The sequence below is a fragment of the Chelmon rostratus genome, chromosome 22 (genome assembly GCF_017976325.1).
Source record: "Chelmon rostratus isolate fCheRos1 chromosome 22, fCheRos1.pri, whole genome shotgun sequence".
Classification (NCBI taxonomy): domain Eukaryota; kingdom Metazoa; phylum Chordata; class Actinopteri; order Chaetodontiformes; family Chaetodontidae; genus Chelmon; species Chelmon rostratus.
The window spans coordinates 606,910-627,092 of record NC_055679.1 but is presented as its reverse complement, the minus strand read 5'-3'; the positions used below and the strand labels follow the sequence as shown (position 1 = coordinate 627,092).

The following is a 20,183-nucleotide window of genomic DNA, read 5'->3' as shown; positions in this document are numbered from 1 at the left end:
TTTCACTTGCATACCAAATTGTCCTCTGCATTTTCCTGCCTCTCCTGCTATTGCAGCTGAGTGAATAGTGTCACAAAGTCGTGACGTGTGATTCATTTTCAATAATTGCGTGTTTGTTCCGCCAATGAGCATGCACGTTCTGACAGCATCTGACCAATAGGAACCAGTGTCGACAGGCAGTCACTTCCGGTCTTGATCATCCACGTGAATAGGCGCATCCTGCTGCAGATTTTACACAAGGCGCTCACTAAGGACCAATTTCATTTGAACATTGTCGTGCGTGGAGGAAGGAAGCAAGAGGACCGGCTGAAAGTGGTTTTAATTTTCTTTTTGTGTTCCTTTTTTTTACTTTGGGACACAGCGTTATCCCCCTAGCTGCTACTTGTTTTACGAATTAAATCCAGTAAGAGGCGCTAGTTAGCCGTTTCGCTCAGACCAAGCCTCCCCGCCGTTTATTCCATTTTGCCCTCGATATTAGCTAGCTGACTTACTCAGGCGCCCGTAACTGTCCCTCCATCCACACGCCGACATGCCGGAGTACCTGGATGACCCGTCTGTGCTTACGAAGGACAAGCTGAAGAGCGAGTTGCTGGCCCACAACGTGGAGCTTCCGAGCGGCAATCCGACCAAAGACGTGTATGTGCAGCTTTATCTGAAGAACCTGACCGCTCAGAACAACAAACATGTCACAGCCACGACTCTGGACGCCTTCTCCAGCGACGAGGAGCTGCCGCCGCCGGTGGTGTCCAGCAGAAGTCGATCCTCCGGCAGAGTGAGTTTGGCTAATTGTTTGGAAATGAGCTGAATTCCAGTCTCATTAGAAGCGTAACGTTACTCAGCAGTAGCAGGCAGGGTGCTGCAAGTTTCGTTAACTTAAATGCAGTAATTTCGTTTTCTTCGGTTCGTCTGTGATTTACTATGTTCAGGTGCCCAAATATAACGTTAGAAAGACAGCAAGTACGAGAGAAACTACGCGTTTATCCACTGATTACTTTTTGATTAATCACTTGCTCGAGTCTAAAGTAGTCTATTCTCAAAATAATGACTCATATCAGAGGTTAGCGGGTGTTTCAGTCTAGCTGAAAACTTTGAGCACCATGCAGCAAACCTCTGCCAACAATGAATCAGCTATTCTTTTTTTTTTTGGTCTATACAGCTGTTATGGCCACAGTCTCCCTTCATCCACAGGATTTTTTGTTAAGCGTCCCCGCCCAGAACAGTCCCGCTGCTCTCTATACCACAGGCGAGGGTAGCAGTGCAGTATGGTTTCATTTGCCCCCATTCATTCCACCCCTAAGTGCTTCATTTTCAAATTGGACTGTCAATCATTTCCCCAACGCACCCACTGTATTTTCTTTAAGCCCCTCTGATGGTCCCTGTTTGGAAATAAATAGCTTTAAACCGAAGTCTAGAGAATGAATCTGTGGCCACAGCCTTCAGCCACATTCACACGTCTCAGCTTTCACTTCCCTCCAGAACTTTGCTCCAGCTGTAAGGTGTTGGAGGAGTGTCTCCACAACATCAAACTGCAGCCACACTGAGTAAAGCACATTGTTATCAGTGTTTGTATCTGAATTCTAGACGGGTGGGGTTTCTCTCCCTCACCCAGCTCATCATTTGCCCTTTGACATGATAATTTAATCAGCTTGTGTTTTTGTTGACGAGAGTCGCTGCTTTACGTGTTGTTACATGAAGTGAAATCACACCCAGATAAAGTCTTAAAGCACAGATAAAGAGGCTGATGGGTGTGCAAATGAATGTAGTCTGTTGGAGAAGAGTGCTGAGATTGTTTCGCTCTCAGTTTCAGGCTTTTGTGTTGGATGTAGGCTCATTTGTTCAGCATTCCACCTTTTGGTTTAATGATAATAATCTCCCTCCAGTCAGCAGCTGCATGCATACTTCAAGACCCTCCGACAGGAGCAGGTCTTACATTTTGCTGTGGAGCGTGACTTCCAAAGCCTGCTGACTTTCTGAACTGTCCCTACAAGGTGGCTGTACATAGTATTTACATGTAGGGCTGTCTTGCATCATTTTAGCTGTGCACAGAGGATTTGAGTGCCGCCACACAATAGAGGGACTTTCTGTTCTTTTTAAAAGGTAAGAAATGACAGTTGGTCATCACATGTTACCAGACTCCCAAGGCTATCAAAAAGTCTCATCAGACATTTGAAAACTTTGGCTTTCGTTAAAGAAATGAGAAGTTTTAGTACTGGTACACAAACTTTATAAAAACTATGACGGTCATCAGACACTCAGTTGCTTACTTAATGTTACTGGTTTTGTTTGACCCACAGAAAAAGACAAAAGATAAAAAAGTCATCACATTGTACACTTATAATAAGATTCCATTATATATTATTTTTTTTTTACTTGTTATTAAATGGCTTAAATAATTCTTTGATTATTTCAGAGGAGCGGATGTTAAGGGGAAACTTGACCAAATGAAACGTACAGTTTCTTTGCACACAGTATTAAACCACCTAACTGACCACCTTTATAAGTTTGTTCACAGATTCAAGAGTTTTAGTTTTAGATCATTTTAACGTTCATTTGTCGACATTTCTTACTTTTAGGTGCTCTCGCTTTTACATTCTCAGTATTTTTTTTTATTTCAATTATTATTAATTGTTCATTTTTTTGATGCATACTTTTAATTCCAATTCCAATTGTGGTTTTTATTTTGCTTCTACTCATTTTTTCTCTTTCTTGGTTTTATATTGATGTTGAGTTTTGGTGCACTGTGCTTCTGGGCGCATGTTGATTTCTTATTGATAGAAGTTGAGTATGCTGCTACACCATACTGTACAGATGAATGTAGAATGTGGATTACCTGCTCTGTGCAGAGAGAAACTAATCTGGACTGAAACAGGTGTGCAGCAGGATGTGTCTGGTCTGGACTTCTTTGTGGGGGGGCGGTCTGTGGATGATGACTGAATGAAGGGTGTTTGCAAAACATAGGTGGTGAGTGAGAAATGGCATGTCAAACATGTGGGAGGTGACAGTGTTCAGTGTTGTCATTCATTCACTGCTGCTTGTACTACAGCAAACAGCAGCGTGCCAGGTGTTACACTGCATACTTCCTTTGTCAAGATTTACATTCATGTCACTTCTGCTCTGAGCTCACTGTAGTTGTGAATGTATCTGGAGGCAAAGGTCATCTGACTGTGTGTTTAGAGCAGCAGCTCTCTAGCGAGGTGTGGACAGTCACACAGATGATCAATCTTTCATGAGTTTTCAGATGATGCATAAATGCTCATGGGGAGAGTTTGTTGTTGGCATCACAAAGCAGATGTGTCTCACCAATTGGTTGGTATAGAAGTTATCATGTACTCTCAGTTGATGAAACAGATCAGAAGTAAAGTGATTAAAGTGATTGAAAATTAAAAAAAAAAGCTAAATGGTTTTTTTTTTCCCAGTATTTTATTCATAAAACAAAACTTAGTCATCATCCTCCTGTACAATGCTCTTTCAAACAAACAACGCAAGTACAGACAAGGAAGAAATAAAGTATTCACTTCAGACCGTCCCTGACTGATCCATTTTAATGGTCGAATGCACAATTACAAATGAATTAAAAACAAATGTAACAGACAGAAATACCTTTGATCTGCTTTCTCTTTGTTCTGTGATGATCAAGCTTTACCAGAGGCATTAGCTTTATCAAGCCTTAAAGTAGCTTTATCATGGACATTGATCCAGACAGAAAACAGATGGAGAATGTTTCTGTCCATTGCATTTGTTTTTTATTAGAACCTGTAACTGTGTGTTTGTCCACTGTATCGTTAGTCTCTGCCTCCGCCATTTTTCAAAAGGCTGAGGCAAACTGTCTGTGTGTGTGAAGAGTTGAGGGCTGTGGAATGACATGATGTGTATAATTGGTTTGTCCTTTGTTTCTGAGGTACTCCAGCATTATAGTGTTGATGCTATTTATCTTGTGAAACCTGATGCTCATATATGTGAGGGATTTTTGGCTCCAGGTGGAGGCTGGCATGCAGCTCAAACATTCATTCCTCACATTTTTGAAGTGGCTAACTGAAGTCTTTTCGAAGTGAACCTTAAAGGCTTGCATGCTTTGTGTCTCTCAGTCTTGAAGTTTCTTGGCATTGGTGAGATTTAGTAAAGTAAGAACAGTGTATGACACCAAAAATGTAGACGGTTACAGTTAATCTGAGCAGAGTAAATTCTGACTAACCACACATACTCCATTGTTACTCGTCCAAGTAGTAAGTTACATCATGCAGCTGCAGGTCCTGGCATGCCGTGCCCTCAGACTACTTCATGCATGCTTTAGTGAGAAGTTGTAAAGGAAAGTCTGACAGTGTTTGTAGTGAGTTTGCTTCACGGAGCCCAGGCCAAGCCGAGCCGTGAGCTCAGAGTTCAGCTATGCCTTTAAAGGCCAGGGTGTGGTCTGCAGAGGCTGGATCACGCACGCCTTCTTCCCTCCTCTTCTCCCACTCTCTCCAGCTTTGGCTGCTGGTATTATGAAACAGCCTGGCTCACATCCAGGCCAAACCCTACTGAGGGCCCACTGAGAGCCAGACACAAAGTAAGACCACCTCTCTGTGTCTCTCTGTGACATGTTGTGAACCATGGTAGGACCACGCTGCAATCCTCAGGCCTGAAAGATGAAGCAAACACGGAATTGCCAAAAACTGTACTTCCTCAGTTTTTGTCTGGCTCCAAAAGCGCGTCGATCCCAATAGACCCCCATGTTAAAACGGACAAATTTCCAGCAGAAGTGATCATGTTTATAGCCTGGCAGAAAAAAAGGTGTTGACTCTGTAGCGAACGTCCCCGTTCAAGACAACTGTACAGGGAGGGAATCTTGATCTAATCACTAGGTTAGATTACATAAGGGTTAAAGTTATGCATAATTACAGGCATGGCCACTTTGAGTGACAACTAGCTGCTGGGTTTCAACAGACAGGCTCCATTCGACCCACCTCAGTTCCACCTCTTTGCCTATTTTTGGATTAGCCAGGAGTTAATCATCCATGGCTGGAGCTACAGTCACTGAGCTTCACCAGCTCTTTGGAAGACTATGGTTGTCATCAGAGACATCAAGTTGAATAAGCTGCAAACAGACCCAATAAGTCACTTGATTCGTCAGTGGTCACCTTTCTGATGAAAATGCTCTCTAGAGGGGTCTTACACTTTGTCATCTCTAGTGAGAAATTTGCAAAGCTGGCATCAATGCCCGGCTCACTAAGATGGCAGTAATTACAGTTACATCTGTCTGTGTGCCATAAGGAGGGATGTACATCTTGAATGGTCCCATTAAACAAGATGCTTTAATGCAGATGCAATTGTTTATTTAGGCATGTCTTAAATCCAATGCCAGACTGATCTGATCTGACAATCCTTAAAACTATTGACATTTTTTGTGGCTGATTTTAGAGACACAGCAACAGTAAGGATTTAATCTACAGCCAATGATATCATCTGTGTGCTTTTCATAAGAAATGACGCTTCTTATTGTGGCTACAAAACTGTTTTGTAACTTGAGCTCACCTAGCAGCAACACAGGCAGTATGGTGCAGGTCTGAATATAGTGTCCATGTAGACCTGGTACAGGGAAATGTCAATGTGAGGGCACATTGTGAAGGAAATGAAGTGAAAACATCACATTCTTCAGTCTAGGCACAATATGGAAAACCATAGCTTTGGATGTGTTGGGTTTCTTGCCATCTTCAACTTGTGTGTAAAAATCGTTTCGAACAGTAACTAAAAGATGCACAGGTTCTACAGGTCAGAGCAACAGCCAACCAGCAGAGAGACTGGGTGCCTGTTGAGGTGTGCAGTGCGGCTTAGGCAGTTATGGGAGCAACTGTCACTGCACACTGACCACAGTTCAGTATTTTGAAAATATGATGACTCAAAACATGGCAGCATGTGTAACTGCTATGCTCACATCATGTTTGAGGATATTTTACGCAGGCATACTTTATTTACTGAGCAGCAGAGCTTCCATTGACTGTGAGCAGAGGAGGAGAGGAGGGCTTCATTTCAGAGGCAGCTGGCTTCAAACACGAAGTCATTTCCTGTAGACTGGTATATGAGAGGCAGCTTCAGCCCAGCACATTCTTTACTATCAAGAAATGCCTGGGGCATCTCCTCAGAAAGTGCCACTATTTTTTCCTCTGTCCTCAATTCATCAGGAAATTGAAGGACACTCCTGAGGTTAAAGCTTTTCATGCACACGAGTTTCCCCCACATGTCTGTTTATACATCATGCATGAACTGAGGGAGGCGGCTGGATTTATTTAAAAAATGGTCAATCCATTTTTCACTTGCTCACAGGCATTCAGTTCTGCCCATTGAAAGCAATGTTGTGTATAATTAGCAACCTGGTAAACAGGTTTCTGTAACTGTCGAGATCTTGACAGACACAGCTTTCCTCTGAGAGACAATGAACTTGGCCAGCAAGAGGCAGTGCACAGGAGGAAGTTTGGGGGTGGACAGGTGGGACGGTTGCTTGGACAGGTGTGAACTGAGTCTCCATTATCTTATTGACTGTCCTCCTGTATTTTTGTCTTTCCCTCACAATGCTTGAAAACAGAATCATTCCATATTCCAGAGAAGACAAAGTGCTGTAGAAATGGACAGAAATGTTCCATTAATCCTCGTTAGCATCAGAGAAACCATTTTTTTTGTGAATGTTGTGCTTTAACTGAGAGAGTGTCGCATGCGAAGACTGTATTATCTTAGCAGGCAGTGCAGAAACCGGGAAACAAACCTGTCTGTTGTCTGACTTTTATCTGTCATACTTGGTGATTACATGCCTCAGGACAAGAATAAATCTGTGACAGCCCCTCACCTGAATTTGGATGATTTTCTTTAAGAGAATCTGCGCTGTCCTCCTCTCACAGAAAGCCACCAGGAAAACAGACAAGGTGTGGCCCGACGAGCTGGATGTGACCGTTCTGACCGACCAGGGTCTGAAGGATGAGCTGCTCAAGCACGGAGTGGACGTGGGGCCGATTGTGGGTGAGTGCTCACATTAGAGACAGCAACAGGGTCATATGAGGTTAAAGACTGAGCTGACATCTGCCCTCCGCACACAGATGACTGTACTTCACACACTCAGACGTGGTGTGTTGGTGCTACACACTGCACACAGGTGATGGAATTCACAAGTGGATTTGACATGACCTGGCGTGGGATCAGTAAAGCCATCTCTTATTTATCTTATCAGCCAAGTCTCAGACAGCAGTTGTCACAAACAAATAAAAAATAAAAGGCATTTCACAAATACATTTAGCACGGCACTAATTCCATGAGAACAACAGTTATGTCATACTTACCACACTTATCACTTTCTCTGTTTAACAACTGCTGAGTCCAATGATTGCTTCATTCAAAAATCCTGTACTTTGCTGGGGTTTTTTTTCAGTTTTTCAGTTTTTTCTACAGTCGATGTAGCTCAACACGTCCTTCAGATTTTTCACATCAAAGTGTACCATGCAGGAGGGAGCTTTTAATGTGAACTATCTATAGCAGGGGTGGGCAACGTCTGGCCTCTGGGCCACGTGAGACCATTCGATCCAGCCCACAAGGCAATTCATTAAGCATTTTTTTTCAGCTATAAAGAAAATAACATAAAAAGAATAAATATGAGACCAATGAGTATTACTAAAGCATTAATAATGATAAATAATCGTACCGAAGATGGAGGAGAAATGAACAAAACACAATAGCCACTCTTCCATTCTTATTTGCAGCTCATTATGTAAATGCTGAAATGTATGTAACTGAATGAGGTTCAAGTGTGATTACATTGAGTGTTGACTTGCATGTACAATGTAAATCTATTACAAGTAAAAGCCCTGCATTCAGAATTTTTCTGAAGTAAAAGTACAGAAGTATTAGCACCATAAAATACTTAAAGTTCTAAAATTGCAAGTGCAGAATGCATTCAGAATATTATCAATTAACCCCTTAACACCTTTTGTCGCGAATTCGCATCATACCGCTTTAATCCACATGCAGCCGGATCGCACATGCATTCCTCTAATGCCGGTTTGTGCATATTCAACACACACCTAGGAACCTTTGCAAGCACTGGTTTCTCGTCGGACCGGTCAAAGTGAAAGAACCCCTGTTCTAATTGTTGTTACAATGTAATGGTTGTAAGCCAACTTTGTGGCTGTTTTGATGAAATAAATAAATTTGGATACACAAAAAATATGTTTTTACTGCATTTAAGCATTGAAAAAGTGGACATATACTGTTTGTTTGAACCCTGTTCTAGTTGGTGAACCCACGTAAATTTATATTGTATGTGCTACAGAAAAATTAACAAACTCCTCTTAATTTAGGATCAATTTGAAAGCAAAAACACAAAGAATTATTTTTTAAATATAATTCTAAATAAATTCAGGCGTCAAGGGGTTAAATTTCTGGATTCTAGTTATTGATGCAGTAATGTGTCCATCACTTTAACGTTGCAGCTAGTAAAGATGGAGCTCATGTTCATTATTTTCTTACTTACTGGGTGTCTTAATCTATAATAATAAATTAAAATGTATAATCTTTTTTTTAATAGTATGTTAGTAATAATAACCTTAATCTGCAAAATAATAGTATCAGTATAAAGTAGCAGAAAAGTAATCAAGTAAAGTACTAGTACCTTGAGCAAATGTCTCTCTCCCTCTCTCTCTGCAGAGCATGTGTGATTGTAAGATGATGAAATGGGTAGAGTGGGGCAAGATTGTCCACAAGTTCACTGATAACTATATATAAACTCCTTTATAGGAATAGGCACATTTTGACGTACACATGTGAGTACTGTTGACTGTAAACCACAACATCTCTTTAGAATGATAATACTGAATTACTGCCCAGCCCTCAGTAAGTTTAGAAAAAACACCACCAAAACCACCAACAAGCTAGTACTCCGTCCAGAAGAGGCTACATCATCGTGTTACATCATCGTATTCATCGTATTTCATTACATTTCTTCTCTCTGCTCATCCACCCAGCATCCACCCGTAAACTGTATGAGAAGAAACTGCAGAGGCTGCTGGATGATGGTCCTGCACAGCCGCCACTGCCACAGCTGGTTCTCACAGAGATACAAGTCAACCACAATGGCAACTCTGAATCAGATATGTACAGTGACAAGGAGGATGGTAAGAACAGTGTTAATACTACTCATAATGGTTATATGTGCACGGCTACAGTAGATGTAAGTTTCACAGTGCTAGAAAATGCTTTTGCAGAGGACAAATGTGTTATCATGTACTGCCACAATGGTGAACTGTATGGGAATGTTGTTTAGGAAACATAGCGGTGAGTTTGTACGGTGTTGCCAGCTATTAACAGCACATTTCCAAAGCAAAGCGCACATTTTCAAATTCACGTCCTAACTATTAGGCAGCCACTTGTTGGAGTCCGGTATGAAAACCAACTTGCAGAGTCTTGAAGCTTGCTGCAAATAGGTAACTCGCTATTATATACATTAACAATGTATTGCCTTTATTTGTTTAACAAAACAGTGTTGTGTAATGCAATTGTATCACATTGCCAATGAAAAGTCTTACTTCAAGTCAGCGGCCAAAAAGTCTTTGTGAGCTGTGCTGACAAGAACTCCAGCTAAAACACTGAGTGAGCGAGGATGGAGAGAGTCCCTGCGTGTATTACAGTGAGACAGCATATCTTTGACAGCAAAATGTAGGTGAATGATTGGTACTGAGGTTTCCATTCATTTCAGTACAAATCATGGATAATAATAACATAATGGCTGCCTGAAGGGAAAGAAACCAACTCATTTACATACACTAATCTCAGACTGTCTTGTGTTTTGTCAGAAGTGACAGCAGCGCCAGAGCCAGAGCCAGAGCCAGAGCCTGTGTTAGAACCTGAACCAGCTCCAGTGGTGGAGAGACCGCTGAGGAGCCGAGGGAAGACTGTCACCACCCGCAGCTCTCACAATCACGTGGTAAGAAACAGCTTTTCATCTTCAGGGTTCATTTCCTCACAGTGATAACAAGTCAGTACATCAGTTTATACACCTCTAGATGGCCTGTCCACAACCAGAGGACCTCTTGGGACCATTCTCCAGTATGCTATCTGTTACCGTGACGATTATGATATTAGAGCTTGTTTCTACCATATGAATCATTCTGCTGCTGTTGTAGTTCCTCAGCTGATGAAATGTTAAACGAAAGGTGTGCCAGTGTTCAACAAATTAAAATTCACTAATGTCTAAGATAGCAGTAGTTTGGATGTTGACTAAACCTGAATGATAGAGGAGTTGTATATTTCCTGGTTGAAGAAGCCTATAATTCAAAGCAAATGCTAATGTTTCCCATCTGAAACACCTGCAGTTTGCCACCTTTGACAGTTTTGTGTGCTACAGTAATCCGTGCTGACATTCACTGCATATGAATTTCATATGGCAACATCTGTGAAAGGCCAGTGTTATCTGATGATATCTGACAGCAAACACACTGCCTTCCCTACTCCTTACCCATGTTTAGTATGACGTTCTCACGAGGAACAGCTACATATACAAAAAGGTAAGTAGAATGAGCTCTGATGTGTTTTTGGTTCCGTTAGCTTGGGCTGTTGTAAAAGCTATCGCTCGAACTCTAGTGCAGATTAAACAACCAGACCGAAGCCGCCTGAAAAGATGGCTCTCTGTCTGGATCTGGTACAGTCTAGTGTTGAGAGGTTTGGGTGTAATATTAAGGCAAAGCAGACCAACCACTGAATTTCTTCACAGATTTCTGACTTTAGTTTGAAATCAAAAGCAAAAGCTAATATTAAATCTGCTGATTGTCACACAGTTGAATAGTCACAAATCTCCAAAATAATAAACATTTACATAACATTGCAAAAAGAATTTGGTAAGCATGCCAACATGTATTCACACCACGTCGAGTGTGCAGATTTTCCCTGCTAAATTTCAAAGTGAAAAGCAATTAAAGCAGTTGTGTTTAGCATATGTCAGCTCCATGCATTTAAAATGTGAGTGAAGTAACGAGTCACCCTCTGTTACTTTGTGTAGTGATTAGGGATGGTAGTTGCTTTTACTTGCTTTTGGTACCCTGGCAGCTTTGAAACTTTTATCCTTACAGAGAGACCTTTTTGTTGAGAGTAAGATCCTTTTTCTTTTCCTACGACACTTAGGGTCAGTATTTGAATCTCAGTCATATGGCACACCAGCTGGGTGATGGCCTCGGACCAGTGTGTATCATTCTGTTTTTAACAGAGAGCTAAAGTGAAACCAGAATTTCCGGCTCTGTCCCAAGAATGAAAAATGTCATTCAAAATCCCGTTGACATTTGTAACAACAATAGCTAAAAATCCAGTGTGGAAGTGGAGCCTTTCTCTGGAGCATGTCATGTGGCTTGCTTCATATGTCTTAAGGACAATAGTTTTTTGAAAAACAACTAAATATTTTTGTTTCATACTCCTGGTTTTAAGCTGCCTTCAGTGAATACAGTGTTAAGTTTGTCTACCAAAATTTTGTAGTAGCTCAAAGTCTTTGTGGACTCAGCACAGCTTGCTTGGTTCTGTTAACAAAGTTTTAAATTTAACAGGCTGAGCCTGCAGTAACATTACACCTCTACAAAAATTCAGCATCATTTGTTAGTAATTTTAGCTCCATGTTAAGTGAATAAACAATTATGTTTGCCGGATAATTCCCTGTCTGCCTTAGTTTACACATTTTTATTACTGCTAAATTATTAAATCAGAGTTCTACTGAGTGAAACATGATGCCAAATTCAGCTGAAGACCTCAGTAATATATCAAATGTCTGTTTGTCAGGTAATAAACGTTTATGACCTGTCTTATAGTTAAATGCATGGCACAGTGGCACGGGAGCCTGGCTGATTACTGTAATATCTCTAACGTGAATAATATCAGGTGAAATTGATTTGCAAAAGCAAACATGCAGAGGCCATGAAGGTAGATAAATGCCTGTAACAGCTAGGAGAAATACCCATCAGCAAAATCCATTACAGTAACATGTACCTGTCTGAGAAAATCAGCTCTTTTAGTCAAGTAAAAGTAGCATTACCACAGTGTGGACTTTACAAGTAAAAGTCCTGTATCCTGTAAATGTAAAGTAGAAGTATAACTATTAGCATCAAAACATGATGTAACAGAAGTAAAAGAGCAGAATGGCCCATTTGAGAATCAGTTCAAGCAGTTTTTCCACTATCTGAGCTGCAGTTCAGAAAGTGTTGTGTAGTATGTGCTGAAGAAGGTGGGATGGGACACGTCCCAGCTGGGGCTGATTATACAGTTTCCTCTAACGCTGGCAAAGGAAGCAGTTTTTCACTTTATAGGCGCACAGTCACACCCAGCTCAGTGCGAGCCTCCTGGTTCAGTGTATCAGTGCTGCATGTCAGACTTGAAGCACATGATGTGGATTAGCTGCTGCCGTGCAGGCGCCGGATGCTTTTGGACTCCTTCAGACTTTTTCTTCAGCGCTTCGGTGCTTCACCCATTTGTTCTCACTTCCTTTTTCGTCTGATATTTTAGTGTCCACCTTTCTTTACAGCTGTCATTGTTTTAATTAAACCCTCCACCCTGCAATTAAATTTTGTGTAGAAGATATTTACAATAGTCCAAAGTCCAAGTCATCTAAGTCTGTGTTTGAACAGCCACTTTTGGGAAATAGCAGCATGAACTAATTTCCCTCATGTGAGTTGTGTAATGCAGTGTGTTGCTGGTTGCTTCTCTGGTTGTGATTGTGAGCAGCGCCTCCTGCTGTTCAGACTGTGACGGTGCACCTGTTGAGCTTTGGCCTTGAGGGCCGAGAGGCATGTGAAAGCCGGGGGGGTTGCCAACAATGACCTAATGTGAGCTGTGAAGGAGGAACTGTGTGTTTTCAGGTGTTTTCCCCCCATTTGTAGTTATGAACTGTACTTTAAGAGCACTGGTGGTTTTCAGCATTTTATACATGGATGACATGTTCGACTGTTCCCATTGATGTGATCACGTTAAGTGAAAGCAGTTAATTGAGTTTATGTAAAAGAAATAGTGTTGTGTGGATATTTCTTTTGGATTAATTTAAAATTTGCTTCAACCTCATTTGTGTTTTTCTTTGTTGCTCTTGGTAGGGGCAGATTGCAAAGATTGTTGGGTACTTAACCAGGAATCTTTTTTTCTTTACTTCAGAAGATTTTGACGCATTTTTAGTTCTTTTGAAAGTGTTATCTTGCAACTCTTGGTTGTATGTTTCAGTTCTTTATTTGTAGTACTTTGTAATGTTGCTGCATTGCAGTGGTTGTTGGCTGTGTATGTTTTTCTTTTCATTGTATTCTTCCTCCTGCTACTTCTGTCTACTCTACATTTACCTATTGGCTTTCTCTCCATCCCAGAGGAAGTGTCCCTCCTCTGTTGCTTTTCCCTTTCCTTGTGTAAATCAACATGCTAATGTGTGTAGGGGGATGGGAAATTGGCAGTCACAGTGCAAACATACATTTGCAAAGCCTACAGAATATTGATGAATTCCAAAAATGTGAATATCATAAAGTGTAAATATTAAACAGTAATAATTGTCTGGCCCCCACAGTGTCTGCATAGAAAAATTCGGACCCTTTGACAAATGTTTCAGACTCTTGCACTGCAACAGCAACATCTACACCCTTACAACCTCAGGCTGTCAACAAATGTTCTAAAGTTGAATATATAATCAAATGTTTTTAAAGATCTAGACATTTGATTACGAGAAGTATTGTTTGGATTGGGTGGGGGGCAGTAACGCTGCAGCGGATACACTGAATGATGGATGGGAGTCAGAAGAAACAGAGTTTCCAGTGTCAAGTATTTACATTTTCTTTTAACCTGGAAAATCAATGGAAATCCAAAATATTTCTATCTCTCCGTTCATAAAGTCAATTGAAAATAATTCCAGAGTTAGTCTTGCTCCTCTCCGGACGCAGTGAATGAAGGGTTTCTTTCTTTTTGTTTATGTAAGGATGGAGTTGTGTGTGTTTCAGTGATAAAATGTGTCTGTGAATGGAGTGTGTTGCTTTGGTGAGAGTCTATAATGGCTGTTTCTGGTTAAACGAAAGGATCTTGCTCTGTAACAAAAAGGTAGTTCTGTGGGGATCCTTTCCATAATGTTGCCAGACACTGTGCTGTGTCCAGGACATGGATACTGGCTGTCTTTGTGTGTTCAACCATAATCATTAAATGTGAAATATCAGATGCATGAAAGTGAGCAGGGTGAACTGTCACAGCCATCATTTATGTCTGATCTTCTCATGAACTCAGCCAGCACGTTCCCAAACATCAAAACATAACATTCACAGCGTTAAATGCAGAGGTGATGCAGCACATATTGGTATGAACTAAATAATATCTGGACTGAAGGTAAAGCACACATAAATGGTGATCAGTGGGCTACAAGTCAAACAGTGACATTCTCATTGTCTGCTGGTATGTGCGTACCATGTGTGTAGAGAAACCAATTGATGGATGAGGAAGATGATGATGAAGAGCCTGTCCTGCAAGTAAAGCGCAGATCCAGGAGGTTATCCCATAGAGCGGTGAATACTATCCCTCCCCTAACCATTCCTCTGCACATCCACACTTGAACTGGTTAAAGTCACTGGTGTTCAGTCCCACACCCAGTCCAAACCCACAGTCTGTCCACTTTCTCCTCGGGTCATGGATCTTTGTCATTGTTCAGTTTTTTGTGCACACATAAATGGCCAATAAACCCAATTCTGATTCTGTAAACCTGCTTCACACCTAGCCTTAGAGAATTCTAGTCAGAACACAAAACTCATCAACCAGAGAGATCAGCAACAGAGAATGCTATGTGCAACGGTTTCTGCAGCCTTTGTGATATCAACATTCAGTACAACTGCAAGAGACAAAAAGGCCAGATTTCTTCTAACCTAAGAATCTGGTTCAAATTGACTTAAAACATTTCCATATGAGTTTTCCAGTCAGGCTTAATAAATCCCGTTCAATGATAAGATGCCAAAAAGCAGACGTGAAATCTCCAGCTCATCCTTCATTCTGTCTTACTCTTTGCACTTCTTTTGACTCACTTGCCCTTTCTCTTCCCATAATCATCGCCTCCCTCTGTCCTTATCTCCTGGTTTTCCTGTCCCAGCAGTTAGTGCCTGAGGATCTCAGTCCCGCATTGACAGACCAGGTCCAGTTGCACTCAAACAGGAAGGTTCACCACAGGCTGGACAGTCCAGCTCGGGCTGAACGTCGCTCCACCTCATCCAGACCTAGTCAGGTAGCTCTGGGCTGTGGCCACTGGGAGGCACTGTTGTTCACTCATAGATACCTGCATGGACTAACTAGTGTGTTCATTCTGAAGTCTGTTCCAGTGTAAAAAGGATGAGTGCTTCCCCTTCAGGGATACATTGTTTCTTCAAGGCTAACTGTCACAAATGAGCTACATTTCACCTGTTTCTTTGTTCAAATGAAAAACTAGCACAGCCATCAGGAACTTTTGGAGGTGTCTGGTTCTTTGCCAGTTATTTTCCTGTATCACTCCTTGGTGCCATTCATTGCAAATTCTCGGGCTGTTTGATTTGTTGATGTGGCTGCCTCAGAGTCCAGCATGGAAAACAAACTGAAGCCCGATCCAGTGGTCAGGAAGACCAGTTACAGAACCCTGTGCTTCCCTGGTCGTCTGTTGGAGATCTCGTTTTAGTTTTGTGTGACTTTGTAGTTTTAATGAGATGGATCATATAAATAACGGCACACACTTCTAGACTATCTCTCCTTGAAGGCATTCATTGTGTTGCACTTAGTTGTAAAGACAAAAAGTGAGAGAGAGAAGTGTAAACTCTGTCTACTCTCACATCAGCACACACCTGGCCAATCACTGTGTAACGGGGTGATTGTCAGATTCTCCATTTGACATAAACAAGCTTTGTTTACAGCATACTGACCCAGCGTTGACAGGTGGGTTTAAACACTCATTGTCTGCTGTGGTTTGAAATCCAGCAAAGTTCTCTTAAAAGAAACTGTCTGCCTGCTCACCTTATGTTTGAAACCTGTAGCTCCAAGAGGAAGAACTGGGGCTTTGTCCTCCCAAAACCAGTGAGGATTTGTTTCACAAGCCAGTGACTCTGCTCAACACGTCTCTGCTGGAGGTTGGCCTTTTGTCTTAGTCTGTCGCCTGTCTTTGCCAAAATGTATTTTATACAGAACCACATTCGGTGTAGCCACAATGGTTGAATAGCTCAAGTAACAGTACACTCACTACGACTGGGTCTGTTCACTCAACATCAGTCAGTCAGCACATTGGTGATGAATTGAGGGGAAAGGTGTATTGTACGGTGGTGAACAAGACTCTGAAAATGTGAAGTTTTATGTTTAGCTGTTCAGCTAACAATCCTGCACACAATACACTGCTTTTGATTTTTTAACCTGAGGCATCTTACCACAGTTGGTGGGATGGTTCATTGTTACATTCCTTTACCTGTTTGTGGTTTTGTTGATTGCGCATGTCTTCAGTATATGGGCCATGTAGTTAACCCATTAGTCACAGCTTCAGTCCTCTGTTAATGTCATACTGGATATGCTCTGTCACATTGCTGCTGTGCACTCAGCAGAATAAAGAAAGAATAAAGATGTATAGAGGTGTACAGCAGTCATTAGGAAGTGATGGTGTCATACTAAGTTTAGCTATCAGGAGAGAGCCTTTGTGTGACCAGCGTAGACAGCTGTACTGAATGAAATTGAAATGCAGTCTATCAGAAAAATGTGGCAGAAGTGTGGCTGGTGTAGATGTGGTGTAAGATTTCAACCTGAATTGAGATTCATTTGCTTTAATCTTGTGTTGGAGTCTCAGGAACCTGAGCCAAGCACTGGATCTTTAAGATGAGCAGCCATGGTGCATAGAATTAAAAATACACTGGAATTAATCACTGACCCCATTTATACCAAGTGTATTTAGTTATAGCAAGCTCTTCCTTTTTCCCTCATGGGGGAAACCTTGTGTCAAAACTCTCTATCAGTCCTCTGTACTCCTCTACAAGAACAGTCTATAAGTGAAGACTGTATGTTTTTCACCAGAAATTATTCAATTGAATAATACATGTGAATAAATTGAGAACTTCACCACAAAAGCCTTTAATACATTTTATTCAATTCATTCAGAATCTTCACTACATATATTACCAGTGAATGTATCGTGAATGTAAATGCAACTTGACTGGTTGGTGGAGGCATACAAACGCCAGGCGGTGGTCCTAGTTTGAAGTGGTCACATGACATGTGTCTATTGTCAGGCAGGAGGCCCTCTGCTGGTCTAAACATGCACCTACAGGTGATTGGCATTGTCCCTTTACACTGGAATCTGGAACAAAAAAGCTTTCTGAAGTTCCCTGGTGACACATATTCTAAATCAATCGTGTTTGTTGCTAAAATAATGCTCCCAATGGTTGCTTTGTCTTTAGGTGGAGAAGATCACAGCCAGCAACCAAACTCTGAAGTTGGAGAAGAATGATGTTTTGAAGGAGCTTATCCCCAATGACATCAACAGTCCAACAGGAATCACGTAAGTAACCAATGTCATCTGTTTCTGCTTTATTATTGTCTAAAAAATGGTCAAACGTAAGGACAAGGACCAATTACAAATAACCAGAGCCTAATGAAATGTTTTCAACCAGCTGTCAAATGTCCAAGGTATTCATTTGTGATATTCCAGCAAATAAGATAAGATGCACTTCATTAATAAATTCGGGTGTTACAAGCAGCAGGTGATGGACGTTGGAAACAAAATAGCAGAAAATAGTAGAATTTCACAAATCTAGCAACAAGTGAAGCTGTACCCAGCAGTGTAGGAAGTCCCCCCCCTTGGTTTAATTGTTGTTCTTCATGTATTGTGCACCCAGACACACAGTTCCATTTGTCCCATCTCTAATCATTACTAATTGTGTTCTCTGTGCATTCCACTCTCACTATGAACAAGGGAATGCTGTGCTACCAGTAAAAGCAGTTTGTGATGCAAAGTAGAACAACCGCAGGACTGAGTGATCATATAGACTTGATTTTGTATTCAAAGGCTTAACTACTGTTAAATCCATCTGCTGATTATAAACTGTAAAATCAATCTTCTAAGCGGTCTGTATAATCAATATATAGGCCTACATTTGTGCAAGATCATTTATAAGTTGGCTTGCATGTCAGTATGAGCCACAGATATATTTGATCTATTTTGTGAATTAGATCAGTTCCTCGTTAAAAGGTGAGTGAAATGTAGGGACCACGCAGCATCAGTCCTCCCTCCACATATTCATTATCTATAACAAATGAGGCCTAGTTGTAGTGCCAACCTCTATCACTAATGATGAATTCTTTCTCTGTGAGCTCTTTGCAGGATGACCTGTCAATGTGAGAGTGATTGTTGGCTGTTTTCAGAGACTAAAACAGTTCATCTCAGCCTCAGAAAACAATGATTGTAAAATCCTTGTCTTTTGCAGTGCCACCTGTCGACGACCCATTAGAGGAGCTGCTGATCGCCCAGTGAAGTCCAGTGACTTGTGGGATGACATCGTCTCTCCAAAAACCACCAAGATTACCGGCTCATCCTCGTCCTACACAGAGAGCCGTACTGTCAACAGAGTCACCAGCCTGCCTCCCTCCACCTCCTTCAGTTCCTCTACCTCCGCTCCCTCTTTCTCCTCCTCCTCTTCCAGGCATCTGTCTGCGGCTCCCGCTGCAGGTCAGACCAAAGCAGCGACCCGCGGCATGTCTCTGTGGATAAAGCTGTTCCTGCTGGCCATTGTGGCTGCTTTCCTATTCCTGGTTTACCAAGCCATGGAGACCAACACCATCAACCCATTTGCTGCCCCAGACACAGAAGTGGCCAGTGACAGCACAGCATAGAGAGCACAGGAAAGTGTCTGTCATATATATATATATATATATATATATATATATATATATATATATATATATATATATATATATATACTGTTTGTGTGTGAATTTTCTTTGAAGCCATTTCGTTCACAGGCATTGTGAAATTACCTCTGACATCCTTTTTTCCTCAGTATTTGATCTTTTTTCCTTCATACTTTTTTCAAAACCAGTTTTCAGTGAGTCACTTAAAAGAAGAGAGGTGGCCATTTCAGTGACAATTCAAGGATCTCCATGACACTTTGTGAAAGGACAGTACTCCCTCTTGATCTTTGACTGTGAGGTTTCGACAAAGCAAGCCACAACTCAACTCTCAGAAAAACAGTAGCTTTCTTAGAAATGTGTGGACTCAATTTTTATTACAATCTTCATTTTTTATGTCATACTTTCATGGTGAGTGTATGAGTGTGTGCGTGTGTGTGTGTGTGTGTGTGGTTGAGATTTTTGTTATTTTTTTGAGACCTTGCCTTATTGTCTGTCTCTGTTAGTCATTAACAGCCTTGGAGATTGAGTTTGAAACTGTAATTTTGTACTTTAAAAGAGACAGAGAGGCTTCTTAATAAGATCCAAATGCTTCTAAATCTTCTTAGACCTTACACCAATATTTTCTTAATATTCTATTCTAATAAAAGACTATTTCCCTGTATATTCTATTAATGATGTATTCACTGTCACAAATATTGAATATCCACTCAATAAACTATTATGTTGTTACTGCGCCTGTAAGAGCATTTTTTTTTCTCACGAGGATGTTATATGTGTGTGTATTGTAAGATTTTCAAGGCACCAAAACTTCAATATACTTTTTTAGACAATTGAAGCTTCGTAAGTCTGAGTTTGTACCTTATACTTACCGATTTCACTTTGTGAAAGCTTGAAGTTGAAGTTGATTCATTTCTTTGATACTATAAGAAAGATGACCCCTTTTGGCATGCATCGCAGATTGTAAATGTATTTTGTAGCCAGCTAGGCTTGTTTGGGAGATTTTCACGGTGAGATTTTCAGACTGTCTTTCATGCACTGCTCTTTTGAAGTCTATCCACAGATTTCTAATTATGTTTAGTCAGGGGACTGTGAGAGTCACTGCAAAACCTTCATCTTGGTCCTCTTGTGGTAGTCTATTGCAGATTTTGAGGGGTTTAGGATCGTTATATGGTTGTAGTTGCCATCCTCTTTTCAGCTTCAGCTTTCTTGCACAGTGTGATGCTTGTTTACAGAATTTGCTGGTATTTAATTGAATCCATTCTCCCCTCAACCAGTGAAATGTTCCCTGTGTCACTGGCTGCAACACAAACCCAAAGCATGATCGATCTACCCCCATGCTT

At 41.1% G+C, this 20,183-nt stretch overlaps 1 protein-coding gene across 2 annotated transcripts; it reads left to right on the top strand.

Annotated features, from left to right (window-relative positions):
* The first annotated feature begins 273 nt into the window (after positions 1–273).
* tmpoa (thymopoietin a) lies at positions 274–19,572 on the top strand. Of its 2 annotated transcripts, XM_041964055.1 has the most exons (8): positions 274–772; positions 6,870–6,987; positions 8,982–9,131; positions 9,810–9,940; positions 15,089–15,217; positions 15,993–16,085; positions 17,394–17,494; positions 18,420–19,572. In XM_041964055.1, the coding sequence occupies exons 1-8, from the start codon at positions 530–532 to the stop codon at positions 18,823–18,825; spliced, it is 1,371 nt and encodes a 456-aa protein (XP_041819989.1). In that variant the 5' UTR covers positions 274–529; the 3' UTR covers positions 18,826–19,572. The 2 variants fall into 2 exon arrangements, with proteins under 2 accessions (XP_041819989.1, XP_041819988.1); XM_041964054.1 differs by lacking the exons at positions 15,089–15,217; positions 15,993–16,085 and having other exon boundaries at positions 285–772.
* The last annotated feature ends 611 nt before the right edge of the window (positions 19,573–20,183 follow it).